The sequence below is a fragment of the Ptychodera flava genome, chromosome 18, assembly GCF_041260155.1.
Source record: "Ptychodera flava strain L36383 chromosome 18, AS_Pfla_20210202, whole genome shotgun sequence".
Lineage (NCBI taxonomy): Eukaryota > Metazoa > Hemichordata > Enteropneusta > Ptychoderidae > Ptychodera > Ptychodera flava.
The window spans coordinates 3813671-3830879 of NC_091945.1; the positions used below are offsets into that span (position 1 = coordinate 3813671).

Below are 17209 nucleotides of genomic sequence, written 5' to 3' on the forward strand. Positions count from 1 at the left end.
ACCTTCCTTTGGCATAGTTTCCCGCTTTTCCCCCGATCGAGCGCCCTCCCTCTAAGATAATATTCAAAGACTTGAAGGGGTACAACGTGACGGTTCGGATAAAGCTATCGAATAATATTCGTGTATGACGAGGTCAGTGACGTCGTTAAGTTATTAACGTATTGCATGGTCATTATTATGATGAAAAACATCAACGTAAAACATGTCAGAAGTTCCCTTTCTCCATTTAATATTTGTGATTATGCAGTTTACATTTCGTCGAGAAGATCAATGAAAATATTTCACCGCATATTAGTTCATCGCTACATGTTGGGTTTTGGTGTCTGAATCTCATTGGTCACTACCGACAATATCATGTCTTAGTTTTTTTCCTTCTCTCTGACTCTCGTCTTTCCAAAGTGTTTCTCTGAAACAGGTATTTGCGACTTAAATGCCATGGCGAGGTATAAAAGCGGGATGCCAGAAACCATAAAATTCTAATATTGGACTTTTTAATTCGCCATGCAATCGAGATTACAAAAGGTACAAAAAATTAAGCCACGAGTAGTATTAAGATAAGGACCCTGGTCTTTTTCTTTTTAAAATATTCTTGCGGTGACTTATCGAAAGTTAAAATTCACGTATTGAAGTGACCTTCGAACTCTTAACCACAACAAAAGGAACGAATTTCGCCTTAGGTCTTAAGTTCTGCGACAAAATGCGGCGTTACCTTAGCAAGTTCAGTCGGTGACATTTCATTTGGCGAACTTGTCTCTCTACTGACATCACCTGCATTGGTCAAATTCACCCTACTTTTCAAATAACAATTATCCAATTTTATGAAAATGAAAGAAAGTAAACTGAACATCAACGTGTGTAACACGGAAGTGAGATATCACAGGTATTGTAATCGTAGATGACACCAAAAGTACAGGTGTGATTATTTTTGTGTTCTCAATAGCAATGTAGGGGATTTTTAAAGCTACCAGCATTTCGTTGCTAACCTATCTATTGTCTTTTTTGATTACGTAAGAATCTATTTGCTCCTTGAGACCTTCGTGACAACGATACGAAGACATAATCGTGATTACCGTGGCTCTCTTCAGCTCTGTCAATCACGCATTCTGCAGTCACTGGCTTGACATCTGTAGTTTAAAGATAGAGAAAGGGTAGTCGTTATACTGTTGAGTCGATTGGATCATACAGCCTTTCCAAATTTTGACAGCTTTACAGTGTTGCAGGGGGAATCTGGAGTGGCCACCTTAACGAGAATAACGAGACCATAACCATGATCAAACAATTTGCTGCTCACTATATGATCCCACAAAATATGTTTTCATTTTGGAACCGGTGCAACAAATTATGTTGCAGCCAATGAAAATAAGGAATGCAGTGGGTACTTCACGTCACATTACTTTAGAGCACAGTACCTGTTGAATTCTCTTGTATTTCCTTGATTGTAGTGATGCTTAATGAGGTGGGAACGACTGTAAGACCATAGTGAAATGAAAGCATGTAAGTAAAGGAGTTAATTTATCATACGGTTTGCAACAGAGCCGATGCAAACCTGTGCAATAATATGCCAATGTGAGTATGGAAATGAACTACATTTCATGGTTACTTATTGCCGCTGTACACAGAGATATTTATTGGAGTTTTAAGTTTTCTCGCCACATATTTTCTCCCTTATATTTAGATTGGTATATCACTATATGCACCACGTTGCTGCAGCTAATTACTTTATTCTTGAATTCCACAGTGCTGCCGCAACTTTGTATGTCGAGTTACCGGAGCACTGCACCTGGCCTCTCAATCGTTGGAGGTACAACGGGACCGTAATACTTGAGCGATCGAAGACAAAGACGCCGGTAGAATGATGTAGTAATGCGGTAGGTGGCAGAATATACTGAACAGGGAACTCTATCGAGCAGTAACATCAACTATGATATCATCTGTTCTCCAGTGTATATTTTCCGTTCCTTACGATTCATCTACCCTTCATAAGCCATCTACCTTTTAATGACACATCGTGTGATATAAAGACTCTACCAAACCTTCATATTCCATTATATCAAGATTGTTACTTTCTGACAGCGACGATTATAAAATCAGACAGCATTGTACCAAGTCATTTACATACATCGGATATAATCCGAGAAACGTGTCGCAATCTCTTGTAAGTAAAATTAATTAAGGTGCAAAAGATGACGTTAATTAATTGGTTATTCAATTAACTGTTTTTAATTGTGTATTAGTTCAATTATTTGGACAAAGTTCCTGCCTTAATATTTGGAGTATCATCCAACGCGCGAAAATCTAGTTACGAGCATGAGGTATAAATCATCTTGATGAATCATTGATAGTGAGTCAGCTATCCTTAATCACATACCAGTATCGAAATTGCTGCCCTCCCATTGTTAGCTAAGTATGAGGGCGATTGAATCATGATAACTCCCCATTCCGGCCAATAAGTGTACACTTGTACGTTGAAGAAAGTTGCTTACTTTTGGGTTTTTTACAAACATATCCTAGTCTTCGATTGGAACATACAATGTCATCCCAGTCACCATCATAGATTTGTAAGATCACACACTTCTCTTTGTCCCGAGACTGCGACGCCAGGTTGGGTTGCCCTTCTTCCCATCTTGTAAACTGTAGCGGTGAATTGTCAAGCCATTTAAAGCCACCTTTATAACCGATATAGAGCAATTTCTTTATCCTTTGTGTATTGATTCTCCATATCTTAAAATGTTTTGATATTCACGAGGTACAACTAAATACAACGCTTATGTTTCTCTTGCAAAACTCAGCTGTATTTTTAAGGAGATGACAGAATTCCGGCTCAAACACACACAACTCGAACATGAGACTAACTTGTTATTTGGCAAAGAAAATTTTACACAACTTTTTCGCAATATGTAAGTGTTCAGAATTTACTTCCAGGGGGCCTTGAGGATTTTCTATTTTTCTGGTGATTTTTTCCATAACCCCCTGGTAAATTATGGAGAAAATCTATTACTCCCCTCACATATCCTGGGTTTTTTCCATACTCCCCCCCCCCCCCCCCCATTTATACATGCATGCTTACATACTAAGACATATACATTTTGACAAGTTTAATCACACTTTGCAGGAAAAATACAATGGTTATTTAATAAATGATATAACAAAACATTTGACAGTTATAATTAAGTGGCCATAAAAAGCTCGTTTGCCCCGTATATCATGAAATGAGAAAGAAATTTTACCGTCCTTTAATGATGATTTACCGACAATAGCAAAATTTATATACTCATGCGTTCACAAAATCGTGAAACTCTGTTAAGTCTGTCAAAATTCGTTTATTATAGCTTTAAAAAGACAGAGAATTTGTAACGATGTAATGAATGTATCCTTCCCTTCCCAAATGGTGTCTGTTATCATTCTTTTTTTCATGAATTGTGTAAAGGGCCTGTGGCTAAATTGCATGAATTTCGTCGCGATTTGTGTTTTACTTACGCGGATTACTTTCATTTAAAGAGTAAAGCGGCCCGTCACCCAGGAGATACTTTCATTCATAAATCCCATCAAGCTGAAATTTGCTACATCAAATGGTATCTCCACCAACCAGACATACGGATTCGGTCACGTGAACGTGTCAATCATTGTTTTTCTCGCGCTGTACCGATGCCAAGGCAAGTTGGCCATCGGTGGACATAGCTTTCACCGTGCTAGCGACGGATAGCCATAGTATTCAGAGTTATTTAGAATATTTACAAATAGATTTATGAAGTAAATGCAACGACACGATCGAAACAGTAATTCTCATTCTCAGAGATGCCATGGCTTTCAAAATATCACACAAGTTTACGACCTTTGCGAGCGCGAAAGATTCCGTTCGATGACACACTCATTGCATGTTTGTGCCCACAACGCTGCCGTCACCGGCCTCCGGAGTCAACTCGTCAATCCCGATCTCGGTCCTCAGTGTTTTCGTCTTACACTTTGATGTTTGCAGTGACACATATATCTCGCCCGTGGATACATCCTAATTTTGTTATTTGACGGAAACTCTGTTTTGAGTGTTGTCTAAGTAAACTTTCATCGAAGTACATGGGATTCCACAGTGCTGCACACAGCTCGACAGCTTGTGTCTTCGCTATACAGCATTATGCCGCGCTGCAAGTTTGATTCCGAGCGTGAATTTACGGAGTTTTTGTGCGATTAAGAAAATTGATCGTTGTTAGTCGAATGACTTTATGCTTGTGCCTCTTATGTCGCTTTCTCGAAGATTATAATGTACTCATTTATTCAGTTGAACTTACGTGAGGAGTAGGTTTCGGTTTTATCGCTAACCGGGATCGCCAGGTACGACGTCCATATTGAGCGTACACCACTCGACTGGGAGCCGCGACGTTACTGGGCCATTATAATAAAACGATCGTCGGTATCTCCATTCGATTCTCGGAAAAGCTATAGTTTTAGCGACTTAAAATTTCGTTGGACAAATATGCCTTCTATGTTTCCATGTATGGATTTATCGGGTCACCTTTTTGTAAAAATAGCGTGCGAGCTAGCACGGTATCGCATCGATAACAACAAATCTGTTTGTGTCGCGACGCCTTCATGTATGAACGGTACTATGCACGAAAAAATTCCGGTTGATGACGTACAACAGGGGTAATTGGGATTTCTTATCTGCCCTGTTCTACGTCACACAGGTGGAGATTCGGGCCAGTCATGTGATATATATATATATATATATATATATATATATATATATATATATATATATATATATATATATATATATATATATATATATATATATATATACACCATGTTTTGCGAAGGCTGGTAATGGACACATCAGGTTGTAAAATTATTGAAGAAAAATTAATTATCGAACATGAGTACTTCTTTTGTTATGCCCACTACAGATTATCCATTTTATAGACATATTCTTGATTATTTTGACTATTCCTTTGTCCCAGATGTTGTTTTATCAATGGTCTATAGCAAACACTTTGGTTGTTCATATGGCCAAGTTTTTTGTACCATTACATACTGTAGCAAGTACTCAGGAAGAAATAATATATAAAAGCAGGGTGTGTTCACTGACAAGACAAGTTATCTCACTTTTTTCAGAAGTACTCTCCCATAGGTGGAAATGAATTGAAAAGCTCTTTTAATTTAATAGGAATTGTACAAAAATGCTTAGTCAACACTTTTGCATCTGTGATTTTTCAAAGGAAAACATACAATTATGATTCTCTTTAAAAATCAAGCACCGTAACATGGTATTTGTTTTACATTTATTCAATAGACCACCTTTCAGTTGATCATTTGTGAATGTTTTATGAAATTGACAATATTCCCAGTATGTTTTCTGACATTTCTACATGTATGCAACCCTATGTAATGACTAATTTTGCAGAGTCCCTGGGTATTCTTCCATCTTATGCCAAGAAAAATCAATATTTGCATCAAACCTAGAATTATGCAAGATCAAACCAGGCATTTTATACTTTCATTTTTGGAACCATGCAAATCCTCTCTTTACTTTTGAAAGTGCATTTTGTGTAAATAAACAGGACTACAACGTAAGTGTTTTCACTGATGCACATGTTACACAAAAGATAAGCACATAATTCAGATTAGAAATTGTCGGAGCGTATAGTGATTGCCAAAATGATATCTATCTTTGAAGTTTAATGGTACACAATTTGCAGGTCTCCAGATATTTAATGAATGTGAGATGTTACATGCACAAATCCAGCATACATTTTCATCTGATGATGCTGAATAACTTGTAGCCTCACGGTGCAGATAGGGAGAACCCAACTAGCGTTTTCTGTTCTCTTTGTTTTTGGTTGCCATAAAACAAAGTGGCTGCCATTAAAAGCATCAATCCTGAGGAATGTCTCAGAATCTTTGTTGAACAGAACGCTTTATCCATAACATGAATTCACATGATGTGTATATTTCTACTGGTTCCATTCAAAATTCAATGTTCACAAATCCAGATAACCCTGGATACGTCAAAGTTCACATTTTTGTCAGCAGTACATTTTTTTCAAAGTTGACAGACCATGCATATTTCACATTTTTTACAAACTTTTAAATAGTCATGATGTGCATACCTTCAGGGAACAGAAAACAAAACAAGTTAATTTGTTTTTTGGACTTTTTTGCCAACCGTCGCTGAGAAATCCTTCAATATACAAATCAGAATGAATGGGTTTCTAAAGAATTAGTATAATTACACAATGTGTAAGCCTACCCACAATTCTCCTTGATTCATTCACACTGAGATCACTTCTTGAACTACGGCAAATTTCCTGCGTAAACATGAAGTTATGATCAATATTTCAACTATCGGGCAACATAGTATTGATGCACATGATCTTCTAGATGCACATACAGAACTTTTGCAAAATCAACCCTTTTTCCATGTAGGAGCTAGCAAATTTGTAATTTTTTTACGAGATATTTTTAACAGCCATGCATAATTTTATAGATCAGGACTTCTGGGCAAATATTTAATTGATCAGTTTTTTCCTTAGTCCCCCTAAAAGATTGTGGTATTTTTGTCTGACCCCCTAATTTTTCTTGGGGAAAATGGGTGCCCCCTGAATCCTCCAGCCCCCCCCCCCCTCCCCGAAGTAAATTCTGAACACTTCCTAAGTAAAGATTTGGAGACAGCGTTGGAATTTTGGATTAGCGAAGGAAATTTCATCGAAACTTCTGTGTTAACACAAGAGGATTTCGATTCTGAAAGGGGATGACATTGACCTCTTAATTTCTCAGCACGGTACGAATGACTCAACACAAACTGTCGACAAGGTGAAAATGGTGAAATTTTGAGAATCTCATTATTCATCTCGAGAGGGCACTGTACCTGCAATGAAGGCCGCAATACAATATGATATCGAGATACATTCAATCGAAGGATTTTTTCCAACACCTACCATGACCTTTGACCAGACCAATCCATATATCCTGATAGCTGCCAAGCTGTGAGAGAATGAATTCATTCTCTCGGTTGTGGTGTATAGTCACTAATGTAGAGTCCCGTTGCATGCAATTAAACTGAGCCTGTGAAGCTGGTGTGTATTTACGCTTATCTCCAAAGAAGTAGCAATCACTGCCATAGGGTACCCATTCAACGTCATTGTCACAGTGTCCCTCGATATGTTCAGGAGTAGTTGGAGGTGGTACTGTCACAGACAAATGTTAGATAAAGGTTAGAGTTAGTACTAGATATTTTGAATATTCAAGTCGCAAAGAGGTCGCATACTGGTATACACACTGGGATATATACACACATACATATGGAGATAGATAGATAGATAGATAGATAGATAGATAGATAGATACGTACGTACGTACGTACGTACATACGTACATACATACATACATACATACATACATACATACATACATACATACATACATACATACATACATACATACATACATAGAGGTAGATAGCCTGACCGGCAGACAGATAATTACGTAGACAAACGCATCATGTGTTGATTGGTGATTTACGTGTCTTCATAAACCACCATGGCATTGAAATGAAATGTTATATTATGCACGTTTGAAAAGTACTTACCAAGGTATATTTTGCAAATTGCACCAAAGAGGCCGTCACAATTTCTTGTTTCCCACCCATCTTTCGTAGCTTTTACACAACTGTCAGTATAAGCAATACTTCCTGAATCTTCACCTACTGGCACAGAATTCCAACTTGTGTAAAATACTGGTGAACCATCGCTCCACTCGTACTCTCCAGTCTGTGAAATCGTGATATTTTTCGTTATAAAGTGATACGTTGTATTCCCCTGTTAATAGTGCAACCGCCTGTTTGTTACTTATCTCGTTAATGGTTCTCCTACAGTAATAGCTTTCTTGGTTGTCAATCGCACGTAAAGATTTCATGTCCAAATCTGTCATTATTAGTGTGTTTGTACCCCGTTGATATAAAGAATGCTGTTACTCATATAGTAATATGACATTAAACTGGTCCAATAATCATTTCCATTCAAGGTAATGTATTACCAGGTCCATGGGACAATTGTGATTTACAAATTTAAGTAGGACCATCCGGAACCACTGATAATTAGTGGTGGTACCAGGTGTCCGGAATGGGTAAGCGTACCCTGCTAGCATTCTACACCCGTCAGAATTGGTCCCAAAATTGTCTAAATATTGTATGAAAAGATACAGAATAGAAGAAAATAGAAGAAAATGCTCACTCAGAACAAAAGGTATCTTTGTCAATAACAATTAATTTGACGACGATCTAAAGCTGTACATAAACATTCTCAGATGAGCATATATTTGGCAAAATGGGAATGCTGTCCAAAAAGTGATATATACAAACATCACCATCAATCAATCAAATGTAAATAATGATGTAATCCATATTCACCTACACAGCGAAATTTGAATGTTTCCATTCGAGTTGTTTCAGAGAAAATGCTATTTGACTAAATACACGAAAATTTACCTAAGAAATACCAATGTGCAAATGTTATCATCGTTAGGACAAATCAATCCAATGTTATCCGTAGGAACCATTATTTTGAATTTGAGATTATGTGTATCTGGTCATTTGAAACAAAATATTTAATAACCAAGAATGGGGATATTTAGCCCAAAAATGTACACATGCTTATTTCACCATTTGAACAAATCTGAATATTTTTTAAGCTATCGTTCAAGTCATAACAGAGAAATATGTTAGTCTATAGAAGAGAAACTTGCCCTGTGATTTATGTGTCTAAATATCATTTGAGAAAATTTGAAATAAAGGCATCCCAGAGAACACATTTCAAAGCTTTCTGAAATCAGCTTCAAAGTTTAAAGACTTTTTTAAAAAAATTAGGAAAAACAATCACGATATTGGAAATGCAAAGTTTATGTTAATTTATAGAAATCTGAGTCAGAACATGTCTAGGAATGTATAGTCCAAATATCGATCGGACAGACAATTCTTAAACTCTTTAGTTTTAATTATTTACTCATTTTACGCCCCTTGGCACAAAATTTATGCAGATTTCTATGATGCATATTCATGCCAAATAGTTGGCTATTTCTTAAACTCTTTAGTTTTAATTATTTACTCATTTTACGCCCCTTGGCACAAAATTTATGCAGATTTCTATGATGCATATTTATGCCAAATAGTTGGCTATCTCACGAAGTATTTTTAAAATACCTGCAATGGACAGACATCCGGAAAAGCAGACCTATCTTGTAGATAAGTGTCCGTCATATAGCACATGAGAGCTAAAAAGTGATATCGAGTAAAATATATCGTAGACGGAGAAATGATAACGTTTTCGGTTCGACTTTGAATTACAAAGGCGTCTATTGAGTGTTCTTAGTGAAAGAATTGCCTGAATATGTTCCTGTGTTACTAGTAATATTACTTTTTATAACTGCTACTAAAATTATCTGAAGTATACACTGTCACAAGGTATCACAGTCTGCTCTAACGCTTGAGACCTAAACTTTAGCACAAATACCTGTTCATTTAATTCCATTCCAATCCATAGTGAAGACCCTTGAATATGGACCAATGTCTCCACGTAGGCCTCCTCGAATGCATTCATCAAGCTGGCTAAGTTTCCACCATCTTTCCTACACTGCATCGACGCTTGCTGAAACGTCTGCGGATTTTTGTACACTTTATAACAACCTCCGTTGTAATAGGTGTAACCGGCGATGCATGCTTTGTCGTCAGGTCTGGTAGGATTCTCAGGTTGTGGTTGGACGTCTGGTTGTAAACATAACAAGTATTTGCTTAGAGAAGCAGGCATTTTAATGTTTCTGTGTCAAACCGATGGATAATTTAATAATGACTGCAAAGATCCATTGTAAGAAAACCGCTACCACTGGCTGATATGCAAATGAGGTACCATTTGTGTTATTTACCAGTAATCACACGTTCGTTAAGCAATAATGTACCCCTCTTCAAGTTAGCCCTAAAGGGACGAAAGCAAAGTTAGCAAAATATAATGTACAAAGCGAAGCCGAGTACATTATGAAGTGCAAAGTTTGCTTGAGTCCACTATCAGGGGTCAGGAAGGGGAACATTATTGTTATTATTTTATACTTTTGATGATGTCAGTGAATTCTGGAAATTAAGACAACATATAGGACCACAATACTGAATAATCGAATATATCATCAGTACTAATCTGGGAAGATGATGTCATAAAATTTAACAGAATTGAAAAAGCTTTAATAAAAATATGGTTGTACGAATACTACTATTCATTGAAGTCAGCCCTACGTGCTTTTTGTTATTTTATGTTTTTCGCATTTTGTGATCAACACTCATTCGAACTAGTCATTTTTCCCACTAAACCAAACACTGGTACCAGGTGCCACAGCGAGCGAAGAAGGATGATGATAGGATGATTTTTAACCTGGGGATAAGCGATAAGACGATAAAGGAGATGGTGCAATAATTTGTTTTCCTCTGAAAATGAAATTAAAAAAGCTGCTGCATAGAAGAAAATGATATTATATGACACATATCTTTAAATAATGTGCTTCCTCCTATTCATTTCTGATGTTTGTGATCCTTAGAGAGGGATTACATTAAGAAATAGCTGTAAATTTGGGAATGGATTTGCTGGTAAAGGGATCAAAAGAGACAGTCGACTTTTTCATTGTAAGCACAGAGTAGATGTCCTGATATAGCTATGTAGATACATCAATTTACGAATGAATATATACAATAAAATATTCTGCGATTTTCAATCCATTCGAAATGTGAATAACGGATCATTTAATTGTTCTTGCTTATCTAATAGCGGACAAATTTCAGTTTCTGCCTTTCTACTATGACAAGCCAGGCTTTCCAAAACTACTGTAAAAATGACGTCATGCATCTGGTATGGACTTTACCTTTATTGCCTTGACATACCCAGGCTCGTTTGGATCGGCAGTACACTCCATTCCATTCTCCTCTTGCATCGTTCATTTGCACACACGTCTTTTGAAGAAGAGCAAAGTAATATTGCTTTAAATCCCGTTTTAAGATAGTACGTGCCTCGTAAGTGAAAGATAAAGTTTTTCTCAAACTTTCCTCCATGCAACCATTCCCTTTTCAAATCAAAAAATAATCAGGGGTCACCGTGTAAAGTTTGGTATTTCAGAAACAAATTACCTAACATTAAGAGATACTTGAAATTCAAAATGGCCGCCATCCCCGTGATTTTAGGAGGAAAAATTTAAAAAAAGACGATTTTCGAAAACCGAGACTGTGAAAACTGTTCTTACTTTAAGAGCTTTAAAATGAATCCCCATAAGTGGTAGATCAGAAAGGAATTGTAAAAATTTTGAGAGACCGAATATCTGTCCCCGAGGGGCGATCTACCTTACACAAGAGTTGTTGAATTCAATGGATTTTCAAAAAAGATAACTCATGACAAACTTCATTATTGAATGTCGTGCTTAAAGCGTTCGACTCATTGTCAAATATGCCTTTTCCCTCTTAATGGAATAACTTACAGATATAATATGTATTCCTCGTAATTGTAATTTGTGAGGTCATGTTGAAGGTGTTGGTTAATGTTTCTGTTGACGCTTTAAAAATGTCACGGTAGTTATTAAAAGATTTCCAGACTGACATATCATCATGATAAGCGACATTTAAAAGAATATGTCAGTCAATCACCAGAGATATTGGTTCCAATATCAACAGACAACATACCGTGCCGTACGTGTAGGGTTGGTTGATGGCCCAGTTAGTGTATGTAAGTGGTATGCCATCAGTCCATCTGTATTTGCGTCGATTAGCAGCATTGTTTAGGCCGATCCAGACAGGAGATTTAGCAGAATACATCTGGCTGTACAGGAAGTCTACAAAAACCGAAAACTTTAAAATTCAGGTTTGCATATACGTGTAAAGTGGCCGAAAGGCATTGCAGGATTAGCTCCTCTAAAACGACATCCTTAAACACCAACTTGTCATTGTCATACGTATCTCTGTAATCTGTTGAGTAATCTTCATATATACTTGCCAGAAACATGAAGGAAGACAGATGTGCATTTTTGAGCCCTCTGTGGTTCTCTCATACTTACTTTGAGTTTCCTTTGTGTATATGGTTACTAAATTACTGCGCAGACTCCTACAAGAATCCCTTGCTGAGGACCAGTTTAGCCTTTCATTGGCGTCGTCAACTCCATAAAATCTGTAGCATTTATTATCAAACTCTACCCATCCTGTCGGACAAGGTCCCGGTATTGGTGGTGTTGGGGGATACGTGATCGGGTCAACACTGTGAATGATTTTCTTGCAGATAAAGGAAAATTCGCCGGCACAAAGTTGGTCATTCCACTGAGCAGTGTCTGCAAATCCGAAGAAAATAGAAAGATATAATGCAATGTACAGACGAGCTAACGGGGCTAGGCTTGACGTAGCGCACAGCTATATTTTAGCTCCATATTGTCATTGTACTCAGTTGGGATTTGCATTGTATTATGTTACTATAAGTTTTAAAATATGACAATAAACCCATGATGATGACGATGATCGGAAGTAAAGTTAGACTATGGACTATGGACTGCAGTATCATAAACTGTAGAAACACATCTCAATACCTGAAGATTCACTTATTTGAGCACATTCCTCCATTCCATCGAAGTTATTTGGTTCGCCGTCTAACCAATTTACATAATCCAAGGCTGTACCATCGGACCACCTGTTAAAAGATTCATAGTACCTGCAATGATCTTTTTCTCAATTTTACTTCTGGAGAGATTCCTTGATGCATTTGCTATAAACAGACATTTGTGCTACCTTAATACAGATAATTAACCAACTATATAATATTAACTCTGTAAGTAATCAGGTTGATATATATCCAGCATCAAATCCGTGGTAACACTTAACCTACCATGTAATGCTTACCAATGCGTGATAACACCTTACCCACCAATCTGACCAATCTATTATAACGGCTAACCCATCTTTCAATGCTGACAATCTATCTTTGACAAAATCTAACCCACCATGTAATGCTGACCAATCTGTGATAACATCTAACCCACCATGTAATGCTGACCAATCTGTTCTAACGGCTAACCCACCATGTAAAGCTGACCAATCTATGATAACATCTAGCCCACCATGTAATGTTGACCAATCTGTGATAACATCTAACTCATCTTGTAATGCTGACCAATCTGTGATAACATCTAACTCATCTTGTAATGCTGACCAATCTGTGATAACATGTAACCCACCATGTAATATTGACAAATCGGTGATAACATATAACCCACCGTGTAATGCTTACCGATGTGTGACAACATTCAACCCACCATGTAATCCTGATCATCTAACTCACCACACAATGCTGACCAATCTGTGACAGTATCATACCTGACCCAACATGTAAAGCTGACCAGTTTGTGATAACACTTAGCTTACAATGTAATGCTCATCAATCTGTGATAACATGTAACCCACCTTGTAATCCTGACCATCTGTGATAACATAAACTCACATTAGTCAAACCTAATGACCCATAAATGGTTATTACATGGTCTTGTAAGTGACCTTGAATGTTCATTTGCCCTGACCTTGTAACTATTTTATTGCCCGCTAGGATATAAACCATGTTAGGGGTCGAATAAAGTTCATAACAACTTTGTCGAGCAGCACTGTAAACAAGACGGGATAGTAACTGCCTCGATAGTAAATGGTCATATGAATCATGCACGGTAGTTTATCGCAATGTCGATCAGCACTGCACATCTACTTAAAGTTACAATCTCTGATCCTTGCAGTATACTTGTTGGCACTGCCAATTAACATCGCCGTGTAAGTCCTTTGCTCTATCTAAAACGTCTGGAAAAACAAATCGCTTTGTTTAGGGATAAAACTAAAACACCATACGGCTATCTCAATTGCAACGTTAGCTTCACTTTTCTAATATATTTGTCTCATATTACATATAGTATTAAGTTTGAAATGTGGTGGTGATAGAGAATTTCTGAGATTCGATACAAAATATAGTATTAGCGTGTAACCTTACATTTTCCTTCTTTATTATCGTAGTCTCTATTCAACCACCACAGCAAAGAAGTAAATAATTCAACTGAGATAATAAAAAAATCAAACATGTTACTTTTTACTGGTACTGCATTTGCTCGACTCCATGAGAATCAGCAGCAGCTTAAAAGGGGTTTGGCCATCGGAAGTACGCTCAAAGGTCGTGTTGGATCCATACGACAAATGTAAACACTATCCAGGGTACGTCACTTGGGCGATTGATAAAAGTTAAGCATGTTTGTCATAACGTACATACAATAATTGCAATGTTGCAGCTATATTGACGTGCTGCATATAGACCTTATGTCCAGGAGGCACTTCCATTACTTGCTAATATGTATACGTGCCGCCCAATGGGGTGGGTATTCAGCAACTTGGTCTACAATGGGTGTATCAATTCCACTGTAAATCAGGGTCTAAATGGGTTTGATTTTTGAGTGCCACACAAGAATAGATTCAACCGTCTGTTCCCGTCTGACTAACAGGGCTCTGAGATGCACTCAATAAGCATCGATGTCTTTTTCTGTGGCAGGGAACCATTAAAGAGACCCTTGGTTTGCCAAAGTAATTATCGACTTTCTTTTAAAACACCGTAACTGATTGGTCAGAACTCCATATATGGAAGATTTTTATTCAATAGAAAATACCCAAACAAAGTAGCTCAACTACTTCTAAGATTTATCACGACAGGTCTACCATGGTTACATGAACTAAGTATTGCTTAACAGACGAACGGCAAGGCTTGTTGTGAATCTGAATTTTAAAAAAGAGTCACACAGTAACTGCAGATAACTGATTATTTTCAGAACCTGGACCGACAAGGGTGACAGGCATTTTCTTTCACCAAAATTTTTAGTATTTTGTGAATTTTTTTTAAATCATGGTTTAGCCAGCAACAACATCGCCCTAAATGCAGTATAGTGGTAGGCTTTGCCGGTAAGTCGGTCATGCAAATGCTTGCTTTTCACCCTATAACGTTTTGCAAATTTTGACGCTTTGACTTTTGACCTGTGTCAAAGGTCATATAGGTCTAAAATGGGTCCTAAAATAACAAAATTTGAGGTCTAAAATGGGCCCTGGGTTTTATACCTGTGGCTGTACACCCTACCACTTCTCTGAAGAAATGCTCCCGGATGTCGTGCATGAAATACATCGTTTGTACAGCTGCATTTTGATTGACCCCCGCCCATAGGTGTTTCCTCGATAGTTTATCAGTTCTAGATATTAATTTTCTGGTAGCGATTACAATATCCATTTTTGTACGTAAAGTTAGACGTGATTCAAGCACTGCGAATTTGAAGTAATTGGAAATGGTAAAAAGTGGGTGAGACAAGGGACAACACTATTGAAAGACAGATTAATAGGTGTGGCCATTAGTTCTTGCAACAAGCATATACTCTGATGAGATCTAATATTCTCTCACGATGCGTTTGCTTTGGATATGGTTGTGACCGTTGATTACTTAATAACATGCAAAGGGAATTGCAAAGTCCTAGCTGTTTGTATGTTTTATAAGGCAAATTGCTAATGTTCAAGTTCCAAGACGTTATATGTTAAGATGACATTGTCGAAATGGCACTTGTAGGAACTGAGTTGGTTGGTGTGTGACACATCACGTGATGTACTGAAGAAATAAGCGCTTACTCATAGTCTCCGCCAAATCCATATTGTCTCAGTCCTATCCACCATGGGCGTATTTCTTCAAGTTGTAACTATGGAATAAAGAAAGAAATAACACATTTGAGAAGATTTCTCCGATAAAAATGAAGTGTTAGGGCAATACAGCAGATTCTTATAAAAACATATTTTGAAAACTTTGCCACCTTTACCGCTATTTATATCGAAATAAAAAAGTCAGACTGACATATTTAACATTTCATCTGTACGTTCCTATGGTTAGTATCGACAAATTATTTAGATCCAATACTCGCACTAACATCCTGTTAGGGTATGTGAAAAAGCAGGCTAATTTTGGGGATAGAGGAAGTTACGGGTACATGTCTTATGCACTGCCACTAGATACCCCACAGACTGCACACTGTGTTAAAATTGTAGTATGTACCTATTACCTTTACTTTAGACAGCGAAAGGCAACATACATCGTTGAAAGAAATATTTTCACGATCGTTGAATCTTTTGCTGGTCTCCAAGTTACTATGCCCAATTATAGAGCTTTTTGACCTTTAAAAAATCGAGCGACTCACTGATGCTGCTCTGTTTGAGACATTGATTACCATCATATTAATTTGAAGACGCAATGTATGTAACTTTTGGTGGTTTTTTCCACCGTTTTAGTTGTGCATGTCAATTGTAAGTTATTGTTCTACTCCACACAGCGTGTTGAAACACCTACTTATTGTTTGTCAACACAGTCTATACATGAGTAAAATGGACTTTTATAATTGTTTATTTTATATCGAGACAAACTGAATACAGTATCTCTACATGGTTCGGGAGTCTAACAAAAATCAGTAGTTGACATTAAAACCAAAAACGTGGAAAAGACAATCAAAAAGGCACAGCTTGTGTCCCGTCAATAAGGCTTACCCTGGATGCTATCCACGCTGTCTCATTTGCATCATGCACTGACAGTAATTCAGCACCTTTGGAATGGCAGTACTTTCTAGATTCAGTCCAAGTCTTTGGTTCTATCACTGCACTGGTGCTGAAAAAGTAGCACATGTTGTCCCCATACTTCAGCCATACTGTGTTGTTTTCGTAACAGTAATCTGGAGTCGGCGGTGGCGATGGTGTTATTAGCTCTTCGCCTTCATAATCAAGAAAAAATCATCATTTACACCTGTTTGATTAATTAATTATAACACATTTGGGTTTCCATAAATTCATCAGGCATAAACAACGTTAAGATGAGGCCAAACGGAGTAAATGCTTAGTCTTACATATCTCGACATAGAAAAACGCACTCACTAAAATTCAATGATACAAGGTATCATTAAGCATGTCTCAGTCAAACACAAAACATGGCACCTAGTTGATCATGTTAACTTTGAGTGAAACAGTTGGGCTTCATTTTAAGGGTACATTTACAAGTACGGACAATAGATTTACGATTTGCGTTGTGTGTTATGCGTGAAATGAGTTCACTTACTCTGATGAATTCAAAGCGATGATTAGAATTACTAAAGCCATTGCTTAGACAGTGAACAA

General features: G+C 37.3%; 2 protein-coding genes across 3 annotated transcripts in view; one reads left to right on the top strand and one right to left on the bottom strand.

The window, feature by feature from the left end:
- The window catches only part of LOC139116693 (uncharacterized), a 559130-nt gene that overhangs the window by 272991 nt on the left and 268930 nt on the right, over positions 1 to 17209 (top strand). The window lies entirely within an intron of this gene.
- Positions 1 to 17209, bottom strand: part of LOC139116686 (macrophage mannose receptor 1-like) — a 31567-nt gene that overhangs the window by 2354 nt on the left and 12004 nt on the right. For both annotated transcript variants that reach the window (XM_070679272.1, XM_070679273.1), the window contains 12 exons: positions 16589 to 16809; positions 15686 to 15753; positions 12586 to 12686; positions 12067 to 12333; positions 11696 to 11844; positions 10888 to 10975; positions 9498 to 9748; positions 7580 to 7760; positions 6930 to 7178; positions 2484 to 2666; positions 1410 to 1466; positions 1071 to 1124 (listed from right to left, as the gene is read on the bottom strand). In XM_070679272.1, the coding sequence (XP_070535373.1) occupies positions 1071 to 1124; positions 1410 to 1466; positions 2484 to 2666; positions 6930 to 7178; positions 7580 to 7760; positions 9498 to 9748; positions 10888 to 10975; positions 11696 to 11844; positions 12067 to 12333; positions 12586 to 12686; positions 15686 to 15753; positions 16589 to 16809 (1869 nt within the window). The remainder of the gene's footprint in view (positions 1 to 1070; positions 1125 to 1409; positions 1467 to 2483; positions 2667 to 6929; positions 7179 to 7579; positions 7761 to 9497; positions 9749 to 10887; positions 10976 to 11695; positions 11845 to 12066; positions 12334 to 12585; positions 12687 to 15685; positions 15754 to 16588; positions 16810 to 17209) is intronic.